This window comes from Falco cherrug, chromosome 7, assembly GCF_023634085.1.
Source record: "Falco cherrug isolate bFalChe1 chromosome 7, bFalChe1.pri, whole genome shotgun sequence".
Classification (NCBI taxonomy): domain Eukaryota; kingdom Metazoa; phylum Chordata; class Aves; order Falconiformes; family Falconidae; genus Falco; species Falco cherrug.
This window is the reverse complement of record NC_073703.1, coordinates 37054825-37082205: the sequence shown is the minus strand read 5'-3', so window position 1 is coordinate 37082205 and position 27381 is coordinate 37054825. Positions and strand designations below refer to the sequence as shown.

Genomic DNA, 27381 nt, shown 5'->3' with positions numbered 1-27381 from the left:
GCTTTTAGAGCTCTTTGACAGTGAAGATCCTCGTGAAAGAGACTTTCTTAAAACAACTCTTCACAGAATATATGGGAAATTCTTGGGCCTAAGAGCTTACATCCGGAAACAAATCAATAATATATTTTATAGGTATGGTGCATGTGATCAGGTATACAACTAAAAATACTCCAAGAGACTGCTAGTAATTTTTTAAATTCTTAGTAAACTTATACCAAATATTGCCACATCTAACAATATTTAATACCTGTCTGAGAAATTTAAATTAGGGTAGTCTTGCACACAGCATAAATAGGCAGCTAAAATTTGAGTTAGTATGTGATTCAGTGAGTGGTTTGGTATCTTTGTGAGGCCTTTTTTCTTACTGAATAATACTATTTGTATTACAGCATGACTTAAAATGTAGTTCTTCATAATGCAGAAGTTGGGCTCAAATCAAATGACTGAGAGATCTGGAATTTGCTTGAAGGAAGGTATTTCCTTCCTTTCCTCAGAACTGAGATTTAAAGCTCATGAAATACTCTTTTAACTACAGTAGAATGTACTATGGTATTTTCCCTGATACAGAACTAAGATGAGAAATTAATCCATCATATTACCAAAGGTCTTGAAGTGGTTTTTTACTGCTATTATGTCAAAGGTGAATGCAAGATTATGGTGCCTTTTTTTTTTTTCTTCAGTATTTTAGTTTTGGTATGCTTCTCTTTTCTACAAATAATTATGTTTTGTATCAGTTTTACACTCCTTCCATCGTGCTTCCCTTTTTCTCTACCACTGTGGTTTTCATCCTAGAATTGATGTATGATGCTACCCCTTTAAGAAAGTAGCAAAACACTGCCACGTACACTGTGCCATCTCATGAATGGCACCCAGCAGTACCAGCTGTAGAGGGAGCTTATCTTCCTTGTCTGTGCTAATGAGTAAGCCTTTAGAAGAGATACAGAGGGGCTACTTTAAAAAAATATGTAAGCCTTCACTGCCTTACAGACAGCTTGCTCTTGACGTAGGAAAAATACAGGTCTATCTTTCAAACAAAGATGTAATTTGTTTTCCCCACGCATAGATTGATTAATTCCAAAATGCATAATTTTGTAAACTACCTGAAACGGATGATACAACAACATCAAAGTGTATTGTAATGCACTTCTGAACAGTGTTTTTATTTGCCACTTTTTGCACTTTTGTTCTGGTGCAGTGCTTTTGAAAAACTAAGAAATGTATATGGGGCATTATATGATTTGGACTGTAGAGGCTACCTTTCTCTACCAAGTTGTAGGGGGAAGAAAATTAATCAGAAAACCTGACTTAGCTGTATAATATTTAGGAGCTAACAGTTTAGTTTACATTTTGATGTGAAATTTTTAGTGTTCCTGCAATACGGAGCACCAGGGAGGAAAGTTGTTTCAACTTCTGTCTTGAATTAGTGGATAGTGCATTATAAGCTCTTACAGTATGTGTAGAATTTTTCAAAATACTTCCTTTTCTTATACTTCTACTTGCAAGTCATCACTTTGTTACTGTGCTTACCTAATAAATTTGTGGTTTTGTCTTTTAGTTGCTGACCAGAATTGCATTAATTCTGTCCTAATAGTGCATTAATCTTACTTTTCCTAATGTAAAATATATATTTTTTGAATTATCAAACCTTTATGTTTCTGTTAATTCAGTCCAAAGCTTTTTCTATCATTATCTTTAGTTTTACTTGGAATTGTCCTGAAATATATGGAAAGGATCTTTAAAGGAGAAAAAAAAAAGTCACGTCAAATATTCTGGATTAAAAGTAGCTGTTTATATGTCTGCCCCTGACAGAATCTTGAATAAAAAATATTTTTTTAATGGGTGGAATTATTTTCTCCTAAGTGTCAATTTTTATAACTATTCACAAAATACCTGAAGTTTTGCATAAGAATGTTCTCAATAACTTTACACTCAGGCAATTAGGAAGAAGGGTGGAAAGATGATTGCCTAGTAAATTAAATTGCTCTATCAAAAGAAAATTCAGGAAGATTTGTCTTCCTCTGTTTATTACAGAGCCTTTTGTATGCACAGAAGTCTGTAATGCCAGAGAGATTTTTCGATCCATGAGTAGTAACTGAACACCTTGTGCTTGCATGTGCTGTAGAAGGTTTAGTCATGACATTTAATTATGCCAGATGCTCTTGCATTATTTTAATATTTAAAGTGTTGTTTGCTCTATTCAGCTTTGCATTATTAAAATGACATGGAATATAAGTATTGGAAAAAGCTCGAGTGCATGCTGCTTTGTTAACTGTGGGAGGAAAGAGCGAGCATGAAGGTTGAAAGCAACTTGATGTGCTATTGATTTATGTTTCTACAACATTTCTTTTCCACTATGTATTGTTTTCTTTTTACTGAGTGACCAAAACCTGGGAGGTCAAGGCTACCTGTAATGTTATATGGGGATCTTGGTGTTAGATTTGTACCTCTCTTCAGCAGTAACTGAGTAACACTTTTTATTTAGGTTTATTTATGAAACAGAACATCACAATGGCATAGCAGAATTACTGGAAATACTGGGAAGGTAAGCTATAGGTTTTGTTTAATTAAACTTGCTTAGTCTTCAGAGTACACTTAAAAAAATAGAGTTGGGGATTACAGATTGCTTTGAAACGTGATTAAAATAACTCCGTGTCATGTCAAAGCTGTAATGAAGAGAGTAAGTTTTGTTTAAGATTGTAGAAACACAGTGAAAACTTGAACCTTGTGGCAGGATTTTGGGATGTGCCAATTTTTTAATTCTTATTTTTAAAGTCTTATTTTCTAGCTTAGGGTTCTCGTATTTCATATCAGTTAAAAAGTAAGTACAGATAACATGAGTTGAAGTTTTAAGTTTATTAAAAAATTCTTCTAACATCACGAAATGCATAGCAAGTATAAAGAAAGGAAGCACAGGTTATGAAACTTCAGAAACCTTTTGTTAATCCCATTATTTTGCAAACTTCAGTGATGCATCTGAAAGCCTTTGAAACTAAAATTTTACAATTTAAAGCTGGTAGCCTCATTAAAACTAGAGTAGTCTTTTTATATTCTGATTTCTCTAATCCATGTGCAAGCTTTGGGATTTTTATACATTAATACACTTTAAAAGCTAAGTTAGGTTTACTCTATGGTGTTTCCATATCTTTGCACGTAAAAATACCAGGTCAGTGAGAGCAGGTTGCTTAGGCTTGTCTGTGGTCAGGCTTTGGATATCTCCAAGGATGGAGACCCCACAATGTCTCTGGGCAACGAGTTTCCACATTTGACCACACTCAAAATAGAAGGGTTTTTTTCTTATGTTTGAATGAAGTTTCCTGTGTTGCAATTTGTGCCCGTTGCTTCTTGCCCTTTGACTGGGCACCACTGAGAAGAGTCTGACTCTCTTCTTCATGCCAGCTCTTCAGGTATTTGTCCACATGGGTAAGATCCCCCTGAACCTTCTCCAGGCTAAACAGCTTTCTCAGCCTTTCTTTGTATGTCAGATGCTCCAGCCCTTTCTTTATCTTCCTGGCACTTTGCTGGACTCCCTCCAGTGTGTCCACATCCTTCTTGTCCTGGGGAGCCCAGAACTGGACCCAGCACTCCACATGTGTCTCACCAGGGCTGAGCAGAGGTGAAGCATCGCCTCCCTCAACCTACTGACAACACTGTTCCTAATTCAGCCCGGAATAGTGTTGAAACTGGAAAAATGTTTTAAAATTTTCTAGATCTACGTGTCTGTCCAGAACAGTTCTTTAATTTTCAATGAAATGTTCAATTATGAAAGGAGTTACATATCCATTATAACTTCAACATACTATAATCAAGTAATACTCATCAAGATATACTGAAGACTGCATAAAGCTTAGATACTAGAATACCAAGCTAAATCTACAAAACTGTTACTTAAAGTCACCGGCTCTTTCATTCTTGGTTTTCTTAGATTAGCTTTAAGTGTACAAATATAAAAGATAAGTTTGGGTTTTTTTTCCCTCAGGCTTCCAAATCAAAATTTCCAGTAGCTAAATGAGGCTTCCAAACTGTAACTGTTCTGTATTGGTTGTTCTTCCAGTCCATTAAGGAGTTTCACACGGCATGCTGTTGACAGAGAGCTTCTTAGGAGTAACAGTTTTCAGTTGGGTTCCTGGATTTTGACTTGTCAGAAGTAAAGAGGAATGGAATTTCCTGCTAAAGTACTGGATTTCATTCTTTTCCTTTTCTAAATGCTGTACAGCACTGTACATATGAACACTTACAGTAGGAACTACTAATGAGGTTACGTTTTTTTTCTGACAAACATCTCTTGACAGGATTGCAGAATTTTTTCCCACTCAATCAAGGCCAAACTTGCCCTATAATTCTGCTCCTTTTTGTGCTTAACCCTTAAAACATCTTGGAGAAACTTTTTGGGTTTTTTAAATGAAATTAAAAGATATCTGTTGAGCATGTGGAAGTTGTGGAAAGAACACTATAGAAATGTTAATGTAGAAATGGGGATTTGATATTATGCACCGAAAGACTTAACGAGGAATAGCCTCATATCCTCAAAATACTTCTACAGTCATTACTAATAGAAATTATTTTAAGCATTTTTTAGCAAGGGTGAACAAGTGTTATTTAGTAAGCTTAAATTCTGGGTCATCATCTGATTTCTGAGCTCTGAAATATATGAAACTTTGAACTTTTTAATGTGTATGGGGTTTTTTAAGGTAGGTTTGTTAGGTTCCTTTTGCCTGGGTACCTTCTGTTCTTGTGGGTGAAGAGAAAAACATTAGAATAAATAAAACAGGATTTAAAATAGTAAGTAGGCAGTTGGGTTCTGGAAGTTTTAACTGATGTTAATGCTAGCAAAGTGAGGGAATGCAAACTGCTGTTCTAGTAGTGTGTTCTTAGGTAAAGGTGCTGTTGACCCAGTACTGAGCCACATGTGCACTCACCTGTAACTGGGATGTCATGTGCTGGAGTGCTGTTTTGTTACATGCTAGGGTCTTGCAGAAATAGTAACATTGTAGTAAAAGGCATGTTTTCACTTGTCTGCTGTGCTGGATTTCTCTCTTCCACATCCAGTCTTTGGTTCGTTCTTTAATACCATGAAGAAACTGGGAGAAGCATGTATTAAAAGCTCTGAGGACAGTGAATAGTTCATAGCGAATGGAATCCGAAGTGTCGGTATAGTCATATATGTTGCTTGAAAGAAGAACTTAGGACCAGCGAAAGATTTGGGTGAGGGATGGGCCGAGGTTGATTTGACTATTTTGTTAATTTTTAATCTTTAGAGAACTGGATCAAAAATTAAATAGTCTCTGGTGCATCCTTAATTTGTAAATTTTTGTGTTGAATCATGTTCTCCAGGAGATTGGGGAAAAAAACAGTGCTGAAAATAAAGATTTTGGTATATCCTATACAGTTGTGCAGATTTTGTATAATTACGGGTTTTTCTTTTTAAATCTTTCCATGGCAGCATAATTAATGGATTTGCCTTACCATTAAAAGAAGAGCACAAAATATTCCTATTGAAGGTTTTGTTACCATTGCACAAAGTGAAATCACTCAGTGTCTACCATCCACAGGTAGGTTTTGTTTGGTACTTTTCATACTAGTGTTAAAGGAAGTTTGTCTTGAGAGGTCAGAGGGACTCTGGTTGTTCCGATGTGGGTTCTGTTATAAGCTTCATTTCCCCTGCTAACTGACATTGGGGAAACTGCTTAATATATGTGCGTATAATGCTTCATTTGTTGAGGGGGGAAAAATAATTTGAAAATAAATGTGTGTGTGCATAAATAAATATTTTTTTAAAGCACTCTGTATTGTTTATAGATGAAACACGTGAAGTAGTTTGTTAATGTGAGACTTCATGATATTTATCCGCACAAAACATTTTTTGTTTATCTTGTTCTTGTCTGTAATGTTTAGATACACAAAAATTGCAGAAAATTATGGTCTTAATGAATGTTGTCTATAAACAGTTTTTCTAAACTACATGGAGAATATCAGCTGAATTCAGTTTCTTAAAACTGTTGATGTTTTGAAAGGAATTGAGCATTTATAGGGACATCATTATTCAATTCAGTAGATCTTTTTTAGAGTATGGTACTTTTAAACCAGCTGTATCTTTTCTCTGCTGACTTTAGTTGCATTCAGAATTCCTAGAGGAGTGGGAAATAATGCAATATTGGAGAAAATACAGTATTATTGTGATGTGCTGAAATTTTCTCTGAGGTTGTTACACAGCTTTGCTTTTTAATTTGTAAGTTTTTCTACGTAAGTTCAAGTACTCCCAAATTTTCAGTAGCATTTCTTCAAATAATAACAACTTGTGTTAAGAGCACCATTTGTATAATTACAGTTCTCTACCACTGTACCAGCTACTAGGAAGAATATCAGCTCTATCCCACCTGAAATGAGGACAGATGCTTATAAGCATTTGATTTGGATCTTGCCTGCTGGGACTCATAACAGTTCCTGTTGAAGCTGTAGGCTAGAGTTGCTCCCATTTCAGAAGATTTATTTTTTTTTCTAATGTTATAAACATAATCAGATTGTGGCTAATCAGACCTTTCTTATAATCTCAATTAGTGCAGACATCTGTGATTGCCACCTTTTGATTGCCACCTTTTCTTCCTACCTACCTGAGACAGGTTGCTCTATTTCCTTAATTCACAAACTAATTCTCCAAAACCTTTAGGTGATTTACATTCCTCATTACTATCAGTAAAAAGAAGATCGTGACATAGGGATGCCTCTCATGTCCTGCTGAATAAAATAGGAAAGCACTTCAAGTGAACTTAGTGTGTGAAACAGCAGAGTAAAACCACAACAATTCAGATTGAAGCAGTGGCAGATATTCAGAAGGATTTGCTGCCAAATCTAGATATACATGAAGAAAGCTAGTTTCTATATTCAATTCAAATTTGCTTTAGAACAGTGAAGAACACTAGGTGTAAGTCTGTGTACATTCCTCAGATTACCTGGGGACATTTTTGGTAGCAATCATCAAAAACAAGAGAGGAATTGGGCTCATCAGCTGAACTTCCCTAAACGGAGAGACATCGGAAAAATAGTTAAACAGGTCATGAGGTGTGCAGTGATCCTCCCACTTTAGGACTATGGGCCTGTCGAGTGGAGGGAATGTAATAGTTCATGTTTTAGACAGACTGTCTCATTCTCAGAAATGGTAAATACCGTAATTCAGCCTCGGCTTGCGTCAGCTTTGCACGGATACGCTTAGGTATCCTGAGTTCTCATATATAGAAAATCCTAAGACTTAAAACTGTTGGATGCATTCATAACTAACTTAGGTTATGAAACAGAAAATACTTATTAAATCAGCATGGGACACCAAAATGTTAATGTTTATTTTTTGTTTATATGATGTTAATATGATTTGTTTATAATGATGTTAAAATTATTTTTAATTCTGTATTTGAAAAGATGAAGTATGCTGAAATGCAAAGTACTAGGTCTAAAAATAAAACATCAAATTATGTGTTTGTCTATATTATAACCCAGAAAAAGGTGGGGACAGACTTGCAAAGGTTGGAAAAAATTGGTAAAGCGTATTTACCCTTTTGTTGTTTTAAATTGTCTGCCATATAATTTTTGTACAATCACAGAAAAACTGTTGTGTTTTTATTTGAATTAAGTAATGTTCTCCACTTGTGCTAGTGATTTCAAAGTGTGTTCAGTTTCACAGTGAGCATTAATAAAAATCTTTTTCTTTTACTGTAGCTGGCATACTGTGTAGTTCAGTTTTTAGAAAAGGACAGCACGCTTACAGAACCAGTAAGTTTATTGTGTTATTATTATGTGTTTTGGAATATTAATATCCCTTTCATCTGTAGACTGTTTAAGGAGGTTTTGGGAACAAAGTATTTATATATAATTGTTAGGAAGAGACGAATGTTTAACCATTTTGATGTATCAAATTCAGTTTATCCAAGAGTTTTTGGAATGTCCAAAATTAATTAAAACGTTAAGAATATACCTCTTACAGACAGACCAGAGTTTATTCTGCTTATTTTGTTCTGCCTGACTGGATATGAGATGGTTGATCCAGAAGCAGTTTAGTCAGAAATTAGCTTGCCTGAACTGTGCTCTGTTCAGAGACTGATCTTATGATGGAACACAGATTTCTGGCAGACAGAGCTACCTACTGATGCAAGGCTTTTGAGTCAGATCCTGTTCTTGTCTACCAAGTTTGGACCATAGACAAAACCAGACCTTGATCTGGCTGCACATAATTGTACAGATGAATGCTTTTAATTATCCTCAATAGTATATAGCGGTTTGCCTCATTACACCCAATATTAAGTAGGTAAAAACTAATATGTTTAATCACTAAGTAAATTGCTACTAACAAAAGTGCACATTATTAGATTATAACTGTTTGTGTTGTAAAATGGAAACTGGAATTCTTGGAAATGGAAAGAAAGTAAGTATGCAGCTGAGCAAGAACTCTCTTCCACTTGGAGCTTTTAATACTTGTTAAAATATCAAATCTCAGACATTCTGTCATTTGTGCTATATGAGATCTTGAAATCTTAGCTTTCTTTCAGACATCAGCTATGTCACATATTTCCTAGTACAAATCTGAACTAATATGCATCCAGCTCTGCTTCCCTTTTTGATCCCAAATTAGTACATGATTACAACATTCTTTAAAAACTTAGCACATGCATCACTGAAGTACTATGTTCCCCTTCAAAAATTCTGGTCATTGCAAAATAAAATGCTTTGTTTCCCCTTATAATTGTCATATGAGACTTTCTGACATCTTATTAAAAAAAATCTGTGTAAATCTCCCAAGGCTTCATTGAGGACACAGTGTCGTCTTTCATGATTAAATAATACATACATGAAAGATGCACTGATTTCTTACTGCATTGTCTTGTCAACATGCAATATTAAATATTGCATATACTTTTTAAAGATAAAAAGCTGGACTTCTGAAATGGAGGACATTTTTATAGAAAACAAAAAGACTGCTTTTTTTCATATATGAGAGAGAAAAATTATTCTCTGAGAGAAAGGCTAGTGGTCTGTTTTAACTTTTAAACTACACAAAAAGACAAATACAAACTTTATCTTAAAGAGTTTTTTCAGGGAGTCTGTACTGTTTTGTCGTTGGTTTTTTGTTTTGTTTTTTCTCCAGTTCTTAATCTAAGATTAGACAGACGCTGTCATATTTTTGGTTTTTATGTGGCTTTTGAATCTTTAATGATGAAAAAAAGCATTTATAAATTTATATGTTCAAGGTTGTATTCATTTCTCATCAAAAATACCTACATTTAAGATTGAATGCTATGGTAGTAATTTTTAAGTATTTAACATGTTTTAAATGTCATGAAGGAAAATGTCTTCCTATTTGAATACTGTTTGGCACCAAATTGCCACAGATGGAAAACAGTTTTTATATTTTTTTTAAAAAAAAATCTTACACTGTGGTTTTAAAACTGACATCTTTGGGGAAAAAATCATCATCCTTTCATAACAAAAACATTTGTGTCTACTCGCATTTTCCTTAAATCAGAATTGCTAACAGCACAAGAGTTGTTACTCCTTCAATATAACATTGTGCATTTTTGAAGATTCTTGAATAAATTATGATATAATTGGTAACTCCACTAATAAATATAATGTCTGGATATATTTAACTGCTAGACTAGTATCACTTTTCAGAGTTAAATTCTTCAACTTATATATTCAGTAGATGAGATTTTCATGGATCCCACCCCCAACCCCACCTCTGCCCCCCCATCTTTCGAGCATTCATGGTTTGCTAGGCAAAAACTGCTTCAGCAAGCGAGGTAAATGATAATCATGAATAAAGTTAAGGCTGTGAAAATAGTAATACAGTCAATTAAATAAAACTCACTGTTTAAGAGCAGCATGCTTAGAATAGTTGGTTACCTGTCAATTTGAGTATTTAGAACAAATTTCTTTTTTAAATATGATATAAAATTTCTTGAGCTTTGGAGTATGCCTCCAAGAAATTAGAGATTGAAAGCTGTGACCACTGAAGTAGCAGATAGTATAGTAGGAAATTTGCACTTTGATCATGTTAAGTTAGATGTCAGGTTACTTTCTGTAGTCTTCTGATTGTTATTTTTGAATATGTCTTTTACGTGTATGACTTTGTTTTCTGAAGAAGTGTTTTTAGACCTACTAGCAGTTATTTCTGTGACAATGAACCATATCTGATCACTGCTGTCACATGGGAAAAGAAATCTGAGTTTTGTGTTCTGTTTAAAATACCAGAGTTCTTAATGACTTACAATTTAATGCAAAGTAAAGTCAAATTATCATGAAGATTATGTTCACTTTGTCTCTACAGGTTGTAATGGCACTGCTGAAATACTGGCCAAAGACTCACAGTCCAAAAGAAGTCATGTTTTTAAATGAACTAGAAGAAATTTTAGATGTTATTGAACCATCTGAATTTGTAAAAGTTATGGAGCCTCTTTTCAGACAGCTAGCCAAATGCGTGTCCAGTCCACACTTTCAGGTCTGTACTTACTGAATGTACGCTAATACGAGGATTTTTATAAAGCAGACTTGTTAATGTTAAAGACATGCTATTACTCACCATGATGAATTGTATTTGTTGCACAAAAAACGTCCTCAATTCTGTGTCAAATGTTAGGGAACCAAATGTTAGCTTTATTGTTTCTTTTAAGAATGCTGTACATGTATCCGTATTGGGTGATTGACTTCAGCGTTATGCTTAACATAAAAGCTTAAAAGCTTGCTGTTCTCAGAAGTACCTGAACTCTTTTGGTACGTAATGTTTCCATTCACTGATTGTAACAGAGTTCTACAAATACTCTTTTCTTTGGGAGAACGTTTTGCTTGAATTTCAGCGTTCATAGGTTACAGTTTGAATCATGTCCCTATCAAAGAAAAATTTTTCCATATCTCTTTCAGTCAGCTCCATGACTGCCATTTGCACTAGAACAATTCCAAACCTAGAGCTGAAACTTTTCTTACCTTACTGATGAGGCCACACCTTGAATACTGTGTTCAGTTTTGAGCCCCTCCGTACAAGAGGGACACAGAGGTGCTGGAGCGTGTCCAGGGAAGGGCAACGAGGCTGGTGAAAGGCCCAGAGCACAAGTCCTGTGAGGAGCAGCTGAGGAACTGGGGGTGTTTAGCCTGGAGAGGAGGAGGCTCAGGGGGGACCTTATTGCTCTCTGCAACTACGTGGAAGGAGGTAGTAGACAGGTGAGGTTTGGTTCCTTCTCCCAAGTAACAAGCAATAGAACAAGAGGAAACAGTGTGAAGTTGGGTAAGGGGGAATTTAGATGGAATATCAGCAAACATTTCTTCACTGAAAGGGTGGTCAAGCACTGACACAGGCTATCCAGGGAAGTGCTGGAATCACTGTTCATGGAAATGTTTAAAAGACATGTAGATACAATGCTTAGGGAAATGGTTTAGTGATGGACTTGACAGTGCTGGGGTAACGGTTGGACTTGATGTAAGGGTCTTTTCCAACCTAAGTGATTCTATGATTCTGTATTTGACAAACATTTCAATTATTTGCTCTTTAAGAGATTTTCTGAATAAGTGTTTTCTTTTTTCATGTCATCTTAGGTTGCAGAGCGAGCATTATACTACTGGAATAATGAATATATTATGAGTTTAATTAGTGATAATGCAGCAAAGATTTTACCCATCATGTTTCCATCCTTGTACCGGAATTCAAAGACGCATTGGAACAAGTAAGAAACGCTTCTACAAATAAAATTCTGCTACTTCACTTACGTCTAGTTTTAGGCTTAAAAGTGGCTCACATCTTTGATTGCTAGTTACAACAATTTGTTGAGCTGTTTATTCTGTGACATTAAAGTTGCTGGGTAAGGAGTGTCAAAATTTGTAGGAAATACTAAGAATTGAAGGAGATAGTTGTTCCTTTTTTCATTAAACAAGCAGCAGTGTTTTAGTGCATCTAATCCATGATTTTTTATTAATTTGAAGCAAATTTGGCATTTATCGTAGTTCAGATACTTCTAAAGACTTAACTTTGATTTCTGATCTTTAACCTCTTTGCTGATTTCCTTTTCTTCTACATTCTAGTGAATATGCTGTAGATGAGGTCATTTTTTTCCTTTCCGTTTTTCCTCCCATTTATTGTTTTCTCTTCTTTCTCCATTGACTGTTTTCACTTTTTTTTCCCCCCAATAACTTAGTACTTATGCATGGAAACAGTCCTGGTCAGCTCCTTTCTGTGGCTGTTCCATTGTAAAGTGCCTCTTTGTTTGAGCAGTTGTGCAACTGCTGGGAAAGTGAAAGTATCAACAGTCTAGCACTGGCCATGAATTGAGGACTGATGGGTTGCCCAAGCATGAGTAATCAATCTGCCACTAAACACAGGAAAAGAAATGGAGGTTAAAGTGATTGGTTACTGTCACTGGGTGTAAACAGTAACAAATAATGTACTCAGTAATAAAATTCTGTTTCAGTGGTGCAATTGTACATAGTAAATGTGGATTGCTGTTGGTGGTTTTGTCTGGCTTTCAAGGCCATGCATTCATTTTATTCTGAGTAGAAGTCATGCTACCCAGTACAGCTGCACTCTTACTTGTAACTCACACGTACGATACGAAGTAATTGTATAACTGATTGCATATTGGATTTAATGATCAGCAATAGATTACAGTCTGGAACTGTAAATTATTTTGTAAAAGTTCTTCATAAAGCAGATTAATTTTTCTTTAACTTTTCTGATGCTTTCCACTTCACTTTTCTAACACTTTTCTAGAGTCCTGGCATAATTGTGTTGAAGTGAGTGTTGTTGCTGTGTGGCAGTTTTCAGAATGAATGGTCTTTCTTAGGCTCCTTTTAATCACTAACTATTTTTTTTTTTTTCCTGAATCTGTCAGTTGCCAGTAAGGTACTTATCTCAAGATCTTCAATGTCATCTTGCATTTTCTCTAGTAACCCTAGTTTGGTTAGTGTCAGCTACTAAATTTCAAAACTAGTCCTGTATTGATACACATTAAAAATGAAGTTCAAACATCAAAAGTGTAAGTGACAAGTAGTACTATAGAATAAAAAAACTGCATTCAAATTTGGTAATTTTAGTACTTGTATTAGCCCTTTTGAGGGTAAACTGAAACTTCCACTAACTAGTTTTGTTTCCACTTATTCTGAAATGATGTAATTTTCCAGTTATGTAGGCTATTGGCTACTGTTGACCAGAAAAAATAGATTTCAAAGTTTAAAGTACTCTGAGTTTCAACCAGAAGTTTTACTTATAGGACAATACATGGCTTGATATACAATGCTCTGAAACTCTTCATGGAGATGAACCAAAAACTGTTCGATGACTGCACACAGCAATTTAAAGCAGAAAAACTGAAGTAAGTTTTCATGTCAGTGTGTCTGTCTGTTCTTGAATAATTTGTTCAGAGTGCTTTAGCTCTGAAAAACTACTGTGTCTTTAGTGGGAAGTTGCCCATTGGATAATAGTACAGCAGTCTCAAAATCAAATTGGTGAAACTTCTTGTTATATATGAACTGTAAAATCTCAAGAATAGGATGCTTTGTGTAGTTTTTGACCTAATACTACAGAGGGTCACCAGCTTCCTAAAAATTAATTTTTTTCAGAGGGACACTGCTGATCGTGGAGGCCAGTATAAAAGATTCGCTAAACAGTTTAGTTTACATCCTGTTTATTTTAGCATGCTTTGTTTACCCAGTGTTATTTTCTTTCATGTTGTCACTTAGTTCTTCCCAAAACTTTCCCAGTATTTTTCAGCATTGCATTATGTGTTAGCACATATGCGTGTTTTTCTAAAAATTACCAAAAATAAAGTTGTTACTTGATTGTAATACAGGGGCATTTGTACTTCATTTGTTGGAAGAATCCTGCTGAGTTTAGTATATTCTTGCATAGGCCGGTGAACACAGCAGGGATTTGGAATTTTTCTGAATTCCAGATTTTTCTGGTTTGTTCCCAAAAACGCAGATCATAGTCACTTATATTCTGTTCCTCTATTTTTTATAATACTATCATTTTATAGTGTTAAAATATTTTTATAAATAAAATTTTTTGAATATTCATATTCAAAATATACTAAAGGGAGATTGAGAAGTCAAAAGTATTAATGACTTGGCTCTCATTTTACGGGCTGGCGAGCATAATTAGAAAGTGGGTACTGAAAATAACCTGGATCTGAATTTAGTTTTAATTTCAAAGTGAACAGGGATTCCTTCAAGTAGTGGTTCAAATTACACACCTGTTTTGAACCAGCATACTGGAAGTAGTACACATTCTTAATGTAGATGAATTTGTACAAGTTTTGAAGTTCCTTAATATAGTTTAAGTAGAAATGATCTTGTAGTATAATGAATTTTAAATATGTGTGTTCATAGATAACAAAATGTGAACATTGGCTTTTTAAAAAAAGACTATGTAAATTTGTTTTGCCTCATAGCAAATAAGTAGAATCCCTTTTAAATGGGAAAGCAACCTTTTCTTCTGTATTTTGGGGTTAGGGGGGTGGGCAGCGGCATTTTGAGTGTGAACTAAGGCAGGCAGGGTGCTGAGTGACATAATAAAACAACAAAAAAAAAATCCACCACCACACAAGAACTTAAAAGGGGCTGGTTAGAGTTCTTCATTTAATAGAGAGTTGGAGGAAAATTGTGTATTGCTTGAATATAACATTTTTTTTACATTTGAATCATCTGCTCTATGCAGTGAAGCCTGACAGCTTTTTTAGCACTTTTAAGCTCAAAGCCCTTTGAAATTCTACCACCTTTCAAAGACAGCTGTTCACTCTAGTCTCTACATTAAGTTATTTATCTGTTTTCAGAAAGGAAGGAGAAAACCCCTCGACTTTAACATTTTGTATACATTAGACATAAAGAAACAAACCTTTCCTACTTAAATTTAAAAAAAAAAAAACCAACCCCCAAAGAAACCCCGAAAAAAACCCCAACCAAAACAAACCAGACCAAACCATCCTGTGTAATCCCTCTTGGCTTGTGACTCCCTTGAATGAGTGTGTGTTTATTGGTACTTCCCCATTGGTGTCCAATTCAAAATGTCTCTGGGCTCTTTACTTTAAACTTTACCTAAAGCCATTGGACAGGCAGTAAGAATCTAAGTATCTCTGCCCTTTTTCTATGGTCAGATACTAGTTTCTTATATTTCAATATAGAATTCAAATATTGTAAAGTGAAAACACAAACACATTTTCAACATAGATCAAGACTTCTTTGTTTTAATTTTAATCCTTTTAATAATGTACAGTATTAAAGATAAACTGGTATCAGCTAGTTTGTTGCTTTCATGAGAAAACATGGGTTTTTTCCCTTTAAATGTTGCTTTGTGATCATGGGATATTGATATGATGCAAATTATCCTGTCAACAGTAAGTGATATTTTGGGCAGTAGGCTGAAAGCCATAGCTAAATAATTTATTCTGTTGAATTCTTACCAGAAGAATATATTCATGTTTTTAAAAAGTATACAAGTTGTGATGCAAGATTCACCAAGTTGCTTTTGCCATTTTTGCTTCTAAGTGGTGGGTTGTTTTTTTTTTCCAGAGAGAAGCTAAAATCGAAGGAACGGGAAGAAGCATGGGTTAAAATAGAAAATCTAGCCAAATCAAATCCCCAGGTATTTAGAAAAGATTAACATGTTCCTGTTTAAATACTTTAGTTTTGTTAAGTGTAAGTGGGGAAAACAGGTCTGACTGATCATGGAAATAAAGCAATTTCACTAATTGTATTATGAAAGACATACAATAAAAGTACTTTTAAAATTTGTAACCTTTCTCTTGTGCAAGTAATTATTTTTTAAAAGAAGGTTTTCTGAAAAGTATGATATGAAGTACTTTTTCCTTTTCTTACAATAGGAGATATACTCTATTGCGGTTTGAAAAGTTATTGTGCAAAATTATGGAAAATACAGAGATGCCATAATTGGTTTATCTTGAAAAGCTGTTTTGCAAACAATATATTACAAAAGAGATCGTTCTGTAAACTATTGAGTTATGACTGGTTAGTTTTCCTCTGTGTCAAATGGATTAAAGTAATCTTGTATGTTCTTGTCTGCTGCATTTATTCTCATACTTGCATTGGTCCAGTCTTCCGGTGAACCTGCACCTCAGGTTCTTACTAAAAAGGAAAACATCCTGTCAGGCATTACTTGATGTAACTGAAATTTTGATAAAGAAACAAAGGTCCTTTAGACTATTCATTGTATTTTGAAATTATGGGAGGAGGGGATGGTTTGGCTTGGGCTCCCACCCCCTATTTAATTTGCTTGGCAAATGCTGCCCATTTTCCTTTCTCTCAATTATACTGATTGCTGCTACGGGGAAAAAAAACCCCAAGCGTTTCAATTGCTTTGCAGCCAGAATTTTACTATACTGCAGCAAGAAACTTTCTATACTGTAACTTTCCAACATCATCTAGCTGAGTTTAAAGTGTTGGAAGAGGGAGTAATGGTACTCTGTAAACAGAAGTGGAACACTTTATGATCTCAGTGCTCTTTTAAAACAGAAAGTATGGGGTCATCTTTTCTAAGGAGGAGGAATTTTTTTTCTCTTTGGTGGCATTTGTTAGGGAACATTTAGTCAACTACTCAAAATTTGTTAAAGAAAATGGCAATCGACAACAGGTCAGTTTAATTGAAAAAGAATCATTCATACAAGCAGCAATGGACTTTCAGTGACAAAACATTCCTCTGATCAGATAAGCCATACAAAAAAAAGCCTTGCTTGAAGAGCACTTGATATACACGGTCATTTGCTATCACAAAGTGGTGAACTATTGCGTGGCTGGCTAAATAAGAGGATTGAGTTGTAGCAGTAAAAAACAGTTCTACAGTGTAAATTTACCCTTTTCTTCCCAACTAATTTTTTGTAACTGCTTATGTTCTCTGAAACTGGTTAACACAATGTGTATGCAGTATGTTCTGCATAGTATGCTTGAAGAGAGCTAGTAATTGGAAGCAATTTAAAATAATTTGAACGCTGAGTGCTTCACTTAATTGATATAAGGATATAAATGCTTATAGCACTCTTTATAATGGATTTTCAAGGTGGTTTTTTTTTTTTTTTTCCCCTGGAATTTCTATTAACTTTTAATTTGTCTAATAACTGACAATTCTTGTTGTTCAAAGCTGTTCCTGACTCTGCATGACACAGAAATACATTTTAAGATTTTGGATCATTATAATTACATTCATTAGATCTTTTCTGTCACTTTTTTCTATTTTGTCTCATCTGCATTAAGTTATTGGTACACTCAGATACTAAATTATAAGGAAAAATGGATGAAAAAGTGTGTGTTTATTTGTAAATGAATTTTGATTTCAAGACCACGTACACCTCATCTGAATTAAAATAGAATTCAAAATAGAGATTGCTGTACAGTAAGCTTTAGAGACTACACGGCTGTTTTTACAAGATCATTTTTTTTAATTTCTGAAAGACTTTTATGGCTGTTTTACTTTCTCAAGACAGAAAAGTGTAATATTTTGGTTTTAAAATACTCTAAATGTACATTAACCATATTTGGCCTTTTAACAGTATATATTCTCTCGCAACACAAAATTACACCAGAAAGTAAAATTACTGTGTTTCAGTTGCTACACTGTTCACAAATTATGACACAATGTATTGATAAGGTTTCAGATAAATGAGTGCCATAGTAGACATTCAGTACTGGCAAAATCTGAATATTTTAAAATTCAGTCTCAGATAATCAAAGCATATTTTATGTATTCTGACTGTATTTTTCAAAAGGACGTTTCTTACAAGTGAAATTTGAGTTCCATTTTTAAATGTATTAATGGGTGCCTGGAAGCATAAGGTATTTGAAGCTAAGCTCAAATGATTAATCATACCATTCAAATGCTCAAATACACGCTTAATATTTAGGTATTACTACTACGAATGATTATTTTAACACTTTGCGTTTTATTAGTACCCAACGTACAGTGACACGAGTTTGCTGAACAGTCCTGTTGCAATGGAAACAGATGGGCCTTTAATTGAAGATTTGCAGATGTTGAAAAAGACAGTGAAAGAAGAGGCTTGTCAGGTAAAGCCATATGAAGAGTAAAAGGAAAAAAAAAAAGTAATTCATAATTTAGAGTACTTTAAATGACTTAATCATAGACATAAACTTGGGTTGTATTTTCAGCCCTGTAACCATGTATCACAGAGTAATAAACTTAATTAGAGCTGCTACTTTTAAGTGGTACTTTAGCAGCCAGGAATAAAGTGTTATATTTCTGGTGTCTTCTCTTTTGAAATTTATTCTATAGAAACTAATTTTCTTTTCACTTGGAAATAGCTTTTTTTGTCACAGTGGGAACAATGAACATTCTTTAAGGACAGTTAAAAATATGGCTATTATCTACCACATCATGTTCTATTCTCTATATAACAGTTTAGGTTTTTTCATAAGGAAAACTTGTATAAAATATAGTCAAAGTCTAGTAATGACATTTTTGTTTGCTTGTTATTCAGAGCCTTCTTAGTGGCTAAAGCTACTATTTTTTGAAAAAAATGTGTAAAGTATGCATTTGTCTTGCCCACTCAAGAGTCTTCTTCCTCAGTCTACCCTCTGTCACAGTCCACTACCTGCTACAGGGCAAGGAGTCTTAAGGTCATTCCAGTCTTTTCATCTTTAGCTAATGCTTTGTAATTTTCAGGTGTTTTTTAATTTAACTTCAGTTAAGTGAAACTAGCATCCTGACATTCAAAGTTGAGATTTAAACTTGGAGCTCATGGAAGATGGAGAGGTGCCAGAGAGCACTGCAGTATCACTAAGATGTCTGGTAGCAATATCAATAATATGAATATCTCTAAATCCAGCAATGTTTAAGACCAGAGAAATTATCTGGAGCTGGAAAAACTGGTTGAGATCAAAGATAGTCAGTTAATTTGAACCAATGTATCAGACAATAAGGTCAACCTAACCTACATTACTTTCTTAAAATTCCAGGGTCATCATTCTGCAAAATTATATTTTATTTATTACTTGTTCTATGGCATTTTGGATGAAGGTCGAAATCAAAAGAAATTCTGGAATGCCACCAAGATATGCTCAGTGATTGCTGTTTTTTAAACACTTATCTCTGGAATGGAACCCTGTGCATTACACACAAATCTTGGTGGCTGAATTACACCCTGTCCAGGGCAATGAATGAGGGTAGCGTTCCCCTGAACGGGAATGCTAGTTAGAGCTGGTCAGTGAGGAGTACTGGGTTTATTGAAGTTTCTAAACCTCTGCCTTTCTTCAAACTTTGGGTTACTTAGCCAGGCCCAGGTAAATGGGGAGAGTTGCCTCCTTTCACTAGCTCCAGAACCTAGAACCAGTTCCTAGTGGATAAAGGTACAAGATAATTGATACTTGATACATATGAGATAATTAGCAAAAAAGCATACTGCTTAATCTTAAAGTTGTGTTGATGGTAGCGTCCATCTTTTACTATGCTATTTTCTAGCACATAACCATTTTCTCAAGACTTAGGAGACTTTGGTTCACTCTCCATCCTGGCCAGAGAGAAATAAAACTAATACCTCCCAACTCTGAGTGCTCTAACATCAGTTCCAGAAGAAGAGCAGCCGAAGTATGACTATATACTAGTATTCGGGGCAGGCAGTTAAGAAAAAAGTTCCCAGTCCAAGCTGCTGCAAGTGTTTGGGGATTTCAGCCAGTATTACACAGTGCAAACAGTAACGGCAACCCAAACTAAAACCAAGGAGCCTACCGAGGTCTGACCTTCTTTTCTACAAAGAATTCAAGAGCTATGGTGTTGGGGCTATATATAGCTTATTTGATAGTGTTCCAGCTGGAAAACGAGTGCATCGCACTCCTATGGATTAACTTAATTTCTGCCACCCCTCCCCAGTTTTTAGATAGGGGTGGGGATTAAAAAATTGTGCTAATGGAAAATAAACAAATTGTAAACTAAATAAAATCCTGCAACTTGTGTTGGAACTGTTCAAGCATTCCTTAGCTATCTCTCCCAAGTGCATGCTTTCCCACTTTTCCTTGCTAAAAAAGTATGCAAGAAGTAAATGAGATTATTAGAAGGATTATAAGGCTGTTTTTCGAAGACAGAGATCCTGTCCTAGCAGAGCTTATAGATTGGTTTGAAGCAGGAATTCTTATTAGAAAAACATAGAGAAATCTGTGAGAAGTATAAAGCTTGCAAGGAGATTGATAAATCTGGGTCACAAGGCAGGAAAAGGATTGATTGATTACGTATTAAGGTATTGCAGAAGGAAAGCTAGGTAGCATTCTTGCATCAGTCTTTGAGTGGATGCTGGAGAGACAGTTATATATCCCTTGCTAAGTACCATCGAAAATTGATGGTAAAAGAAGAGGTCTTACAGTTAGCGGTTTGGGGGGAAAAAAAAAAAAAAAGCCAAATCAAAAGGACAGCTTATTTTCTTTTTAAATAAAACTTCAGAAGTGAACTATGTCAAGTTATCTATAGTTTCAGTGAAAACTCTGGTTTATCCCAGAGGTTAGCAATGCAGCAGGGTGTTCATACTGGAGAGGTGGTGGAATGACTGAGGAAAGTAGACCAGGAATTTTTTTCTGTACCAGACTATGTCAGTGATTATAGTGAATAGTCTTTGCTACAATAAAATTTGACGACCATAACTTGCTAACTTTTTGAACATGCTAGTAAATCAATGGCTAAGTAAAAGCCAATGAATTTTTCTAAGGACTTTTTTATAGAAGAACATGAATAAACATAATTAATCTAACAGGCAAATTACAGTAGGTGAGACAGACATGGGAACTATATAAAAACACCCTTATGTAGTTAGTTCAGAGGTATTTTGATAGGAATACAGTCTTTTTTTGAGAGGGCATTGATAAAAATAACAGCAGAACCTTAAATTTTCAGGTATGTGACTCATGCAGGTAATTAGAAGCACAGAGAAACTTTAAAATCATTTCTCTTGCATGTAGAGGCATACAAAATGAAAAATAAGTGAGAAGATAGAAGATAATTTTATTTTTAAAAATCGTATCAAGTGATAATCATGATAGTAATGTCATGATTGCCAATAGCTTAGAATTTCTTAGTTGTTTCTAATTTTTCCTCTTAGCAAAAAAAATGGTTTCCAGACTTGAACTGGGTAGCTGGTGGGTTAAAAAGAGGAGAAATTTATAAACTTTTTCCCCATAGGTTTTTAATTTATTTTCCCATAAGTGAACATAGTGATGTGCAAGAAGTATTTTTAAATAATTGTTTATTAATTAATATTTTTGGCCAACTTTGTTCTATTATTTCAGGCACAGAAAGATCAGAAAAAAGATCGTCCTCTTGTGCGACGCAAGTCAGAACTGCCTCAGGATATCTATACCATGAAAGCCTTGGAATCACATTGCAGAGCTGATGAATTAATATCACATGACGGGCAATAAACTATTGCAGTGAAATATTATTTTGGAGGAACAGTTTTTTGGTGGGTTTTTTGTTTGGTTTTTTTTTCTGGACTCAGTTCTACAGTAGAACTTACTTTTTTGTGCCATACCAATCAGTTACCACAAAGTCAAAGCTTTCTTCAACCCAGTTCTGTAGGCAATAACTTAATAGAGTATGCAGCTCAAGATTAGTAGTTCAAACAATGGTAAATTACCTAATTCCATATGCAGAATATTGGGTTGACTATAATCAAGTGGACACAATTTCCTGGAGGTGTTATCATAGTACCAGCTGGCTGATAACATGCAGGTTTCATAGTCATATTTGAGAAAAGCATTTTGTGAACTCTTTCCATCTAAATAAATGAGTGACCAATAGTTGGTACTAATGATAAATGTGTGTTTTCAAAAGTAAAAGTATTTAAAATTTAAATATTAAACTTTTTCTAAGATTTCTCAACTTTACAGTTGTTTCCACATTATTGCTCTCTTGTAATATACCAGCAGTTTTGAAAATACAGTTATTCTTTCGTATTACAAAACATGGCTTACAACCTGGTAACTTTTCATGACAATCCTTAATCATCATTCCTTTCTAAGAATTCTGTAAATTTATTTCTCCTTTACTTAGGATAAAGATACATGTCTATATATACCATGTCCTAATACTTTATGTATATTTAAAGCCATATTTTCCAGTCTTTAGTGTATAATACAGCACCAGTATTCCAGATACAAACTGGTAGAAGAATTTTTCCTAAAATAAAAATTTGTTTACTATGACTGGGAATAGACTGAATATAAAACTTCATTTTCAGTTTTTTCAAGTCAGTAAAATAATCTTTCACTGTTTTCTCCCTTATCTGAGCTTTTAATACTCAGCATTTTTCTTGGGCTCTAGGAGTTCAATATTCTGTGGCAGATATTATGCGTGATTTCAGTTGCATCAGTTTTTATCTGAGAAATGAACATAACCTTTCAGGAAAGACAACATCACAAGCTTATTAAAATAGGAAAAAGAACAGATCCTTGAATTCCATTCTGCTTCTTTTGAAATGAGTCTAAGAGCTGAGGAGATAGTGACCATAATTTTACCGTGAAAATATTTTTTGTTGTTGTTGTAAAGAGCACATGTGCTGCAAATACACCTCACAAGTGAACTGAAAATGCATCTGAGTTGCTGAATATCTTCAAATGCTGCTATATATTCCACAAGATTACTTGCATGTAATGAGCTTTTTGTTGTAGATGGAAAAGCACGGGAGGAAAATCTCTTTTCAAATATAGTGCTTTGTCTTCAATATTTGATTTCTCTCAGGGTGGCCAGTATTTTGACTTACTTATCCTGCTTACAAGCTGTTTGAAATGTGTTCTGCTATTCTAAATGGGTGATTAGTTTCTTTCGTCTCTGGCAGTAACATGATATAACTTAATGTTTAATGTCTTGATGCATAAAAGAGATAAAAATGTGGCTTCTTTAAAAATAGTTTTGTTTTACTTTTTAAGGAAGTAAAACGTCTCCTGCATCCATTAAAAAAAAAAAAATGGCGCAAAGCAGACATTCGTAGTAACCTTGTGCAGATGTAGTGCCTGCTGTTTGTTGGTTGCATTTAACATTCAATTTCTGATACTGTTACGTTGTCTGTTGGAAGAAAATTGTGGGTGGTGAATATTGGCTTACAACAACTAAATTTAAAGACCAACCCAACCTTTAAGTGGAATGTCCACTGTGTCTGAAAACATTTCCTGTAAAACTTGAAAAAGAATATGCTTTACCATTAGGATAAACTATATTAAAACAGTTTAAAGATGCCTTCTCCTTTTGAGGGAAAAAGGGTGCTTTTTTAATTGTGTAAAGCAATGTCTATGTATTTTGATATACCATTGTTTGAACTTCCATCTTTAGCTGGTAGATTATCAGTTACCTTTGATTTTGGGTGTTCAGTATGTTTGTGCAAGAGGTTGCTGAAAGGAATTATGTTACCCAAGGAAAAAAAAGAACTGTATATCAATGTTTGATTGATTGTGTGATGCTCAACGTATAAGAACATCTTTCCCTGTCTAGATTTTATTTCTGTTCTTTATTGAAGATAAACATTCACCAAAAAGGGAAATATTGCAGTATTTTTTAAAGGCTTAAAGTTCACCATAAAGTCATCTTTGAAGTTTTGGGCAACTGAACATTTGCTTAGGCAATATTCCAAAATCTTTCACCACTAATGGTTTAGCATGTTTATTGTCAATATTTATATACTACTTATAATCCTGTACTAAACCATTCTAAAACTAATACATCCAAAATAAAAAGAAAAATTGAAGAATTTTGGTGACTGTTGTTCTTCATAAAGTTCTGTCTGACACCTTCCCCTGTTTTCCAAAATTACACCTGTATATCAGGAATGTCAAAAGTAATATTACAAGTGTCTTTTTAGTGTGGCTTTAGTATGGCTTCATTTTAATATTGTACATACATTGTACCTTGTTTTATGGTAATAAGTAATAAAAATGTAGACTTCATATTTTGTACAGAATTGTCCTATGTACAGAATAAAAAGTTCCTAGAAACAGCAAAAATAGGTAAGTGGCACAATTATTTTTCATTAGACAATATCTGTAACATTATGCGTTAGTGGAATGTTAAGTTCAAATGTACCTACATATTTTTTAACATTTTGTAATTCGATTTTTTGTTCTGGCATTGTTTCTGAAGAACTTCATACACCTGCCATTTAATATGCTTTTATCTAATTTTAAGACTTTAGGGAAAAAAAATGGTGTATTATATGGACAAATAAAGAACATGTGAATTTTACTTGCTCATCATGAAACTAAATTTAGCACAGGGCATTTGGGGGTGTGTTCAGATTGCCATTGTTGGCAGAATCCTCTGTACAAATTACAATAATACCATAAATTTCACAAAAGCAAAAAAAAAATAGAAAGGCCATTAGTAAAAAAAGCAGGAATAATGGATATTCAGTAAAAAAGCAGAACACTTTTAGAACAAGTGTCAGTACTGAAAGGAATCTGATAAATCTCCAATCTACAAATATGAAAGGCGCACCTTTCATACCATAATATTTTCCCCTGTAACACTTCTATATTGTCAGGCTTCAAGCAAAGTAGCCATAAAATCAAGGATTATAGTGTGGTAGGTGATGGTATGCGGTCAGGTGGCAAGGGTGTAGGAAAAAAGTCTTCAGTAGGAATTGTCAGCCTTCTGGAATCCATTAAAGTCTTCAAACAGACTGAGGAAATTAACTCACATAAAGCTGAGTTTCAGTAAGTGGTGGGTTTTGGGGGGGGGGCGGGGGTGATGGGTGGGGGGTTGGAGTGCTGTTGTAAGCCTGTGGTCAGTATCTGACTACTGATGAGTTAGAAATGTAAGATTTGAGGTATAAATCAAGCCTTTGCATGCTGAAAGAAATAGTTTTCTACATGAGCTCAGAAGTAAACTCGTCACATGAGCTCCTAAGCTGAATTGTGAATCAAAAAGTAGATATTGGAACAACTGAGGGTTCAGTCATACAGTTTACAAAATCGGGGTCAAATGCCTCTCAAAATACGATGATTTAAAGTACTGACAGTAGTGATATTTTTCTACATAATCCCTTGCAGAGTTGCAAGCGTGTTCAGGAAGTGAACTTTAATCCTTTCTTTTTAAGGTTATTAAGCTCAGGAGCTTTGACCAGCAACTTTTTTTGGCATTGCTTGCTTGATTTGGCTTTTTCTAAGTGGAAAGGAAAGTGCTAGTGTAGCACAAGTATGCTTGTGTTTGGAAGTTTGTTGGTGTGCTGTATGGAAACTACTTTAGTACAAGTGTACATAAAGTGGAGAGCTATGATTCCAGGTTATTCCGAGCATTGTTCTGGATGCCATTATGGACCACCCACCTAAAAGTGGAGCATTTCTGCTCCTTGAGTCTTGTCCTTACTGTGCACAACGATTGTGGAGACTCTGACTGCATGTAGCTAATTAAGAAATTGCCATTCTAATTACTATATCACCATCTCTCTGGATTATGGTTTCTTTTATATGGTGAGACTTGGCTTGGGCTGTCTTTACCTTATGAAACAAAACTTTGATGTAGTTAAAAATTTTGTATGAAAAATTTCCCAAGGGAAGATCTACGGTGGAGCTAAAGAAGATAATACATTATTCCTTCCTCACATAATTGAAGAGCAGCATGACTGCAGCTGGCTTTCTCAGAACCCAGTCATACTGGGACTGCATTCGCTCCCGCACAGGTGGAGGACTGCACACACAAAACATGAAGTTTCATAAGCATCAGCCCTGTGGTGTTGAGAGAGGGCCTCCACTGTTCTGAGAAGGGTATTCACAATTGCCCCAAGCTATTTTAGGCTTTTTTGTGATCCAAAGGACCACAGTAAGGGGGTTCATGCAAGTGTAAAACCCTTGCCATAGTAATTTCTCTAGTACTCTGGCTGCAGAATTAGAGATGCAAGAGGATTAAAGATGGGAAAACAAGTGATTTGCTCTGATTTTTACTTGTTTGGGTTATTTGCTTTGGTTTCGGTCTCAAATACTTGCAAATCATTGTTAAATATAGGAAAAAGACAATCTTTGTTTCTGTTTGTTTTTTAATGAAGTTGTTTCTTTTATAACTTATGCAAAAGGTTTTCTGTCTACATATGTTGTATGGCATTTGCCAGGAGCAAATCTTTTCTGTCTTGACAAGTGCTAGTTCTTACTCTGATTCGCTGAAGTACTCATTTTTAGTTAAATTATAGGGGAAATGTGTCATACTGGCAAGCTTGTCTTTTGGATGGCTGATTTCAGTGGCTTCTCACATACTTATGAGAAGGGCCAGGTCCTCTGTGTATCCAAAAAAAGGGCATTCATAGTTAACTAGAGGTAGATCAAGGCAAATGATTTTTCACCGTGGTTGAGCAAGCTAAAGCCTTTTCTCTCCGTAGTCTTCAACTGAACATGAGAACTGCAAAAAGCTAGTCTGTCTTGTCTTTGCTTTGATTTCCTTTAACTTAATTTACATCTTCCCCTCCCTTTGGCTCAGTAGGTGAGGTGGAAGTGGTTAAAGGAATACAGTGTCTTATCTACATTGGCTTTTAGTTGCAGGTAGCCTAGCATTTAAACATCAGAATCCTAGACGTACTCTTTATACCATAGTGTATTGTTGCACATGGAATATTTCTGTTTTTAAAACCTACAGTAACATGAGACTTGGGGGGTTTGTGACCTTACTTTCTCTGCAATTCAGCAGCAGTGGTATAGAAATAATTACTTGAATTCATATTTGCTCTCTCTCCTGCTTTCTTCTCCTTACTTTCCTTGCTCATAGTTTTTTTCCTGGCAGCCATTTTACAGTAATAAATGCTGTATCTTGCTTTGTAAGCTACGCAGATTCTGTGACACTTTGGTGCAGCAGATGACAGCTGTTTAGAAGAATGAGCATGCTAGCACATGGAACCACAGCTTGAGCTAATCTCCTAAGAGAATCTGAGTTACACTCAAGGCATATCTAGGTTGCTTAAGAGCATTATCAGTGCTTTTAATGAGCATCCTGAGGGCTAGGGTGTTCATTTAACCTGTGGGGTTTGGGGTGCTTGGCCTATACAGACACACTGCATGGATGTAAGTAGATAATTCTCCCTCCATTGGAAAGCAGTCGGGCAGGACCAGGTATGGGGTAGCCTTTGTGGAATTCAGACAGCCTAGCAAAGGTAGCGCTTTTGGTTTTTTCATATGAAATGTAATCCTAAAATACAACTTGCGTGTAGAAGAATGATAGTGTGTGAGCAAACTACACTTCGGGGAAAAAATAGGTGAGGGTTGTATTAAACACTGCCTCAGTAACTATATTCTGTATGTATAATAGAGGAGTATCTACCACTATTTTTCTTCATTAAAAAAAAATAATTTGCCTTTCCAACAAGGCTAGGATGGGAGTGAAATGGTTTTGATCAGTTTTCTATGAACAATCTTGATCAGTTCTGGTGCTTGTGGTTG

At 35.0% G+C, this 27381-nt stretch overlaps 1 protein-coding gene across 4 annotated transcripts in view; it reads left to right on the top strand.

Moving 5' to 3' along the window:
• Positions 1–24205, top strand: part of PPP2R5C (protein phosphatase 2 regulatory subunit B'gamma) — an 88954-nt gene extending 64749 nt beyond the window's left edge. For all 4 annotated transcript variants that reach the window (XM_055715400.1, XM_027803543.2, XM_055715401.1 and 1 more), the window contains 10 exons: positions 2–132; positions 2483–2542; positions 5441–5549; positions 7708–7761; positions 10313–10483; positions 11572–11699; positions 13239–13340; positions 15535–15607; positions 17923–18039; positions 21262–24205. In XM_055715400.1, coding sequence (XP_055571375.1) covers positions 2–132; positions 2483–2542; positions 5441–5549; positions 7708–7761; positions 10313–10483; positions 11572–11699; positions 13239–13340; positions 15535–15607; positions 17923–18039; positions 21262–21393 — 1077 coding nt within the window. In that variant the 3' untranslated portion in view covers positions 21394–24205. The remainder of the gene's footprint in view (position 1; positions 133–2482; positions 2543–5440; positions 5550–7707; positions 7762–10312; positions 10484–11571; positions 11700–13238; positions 13341–15534; positions 15608–17922; positions 18040–21261) is intronic.
• Positions 24206–27381: the final 3176 nt, after the last annotated feature.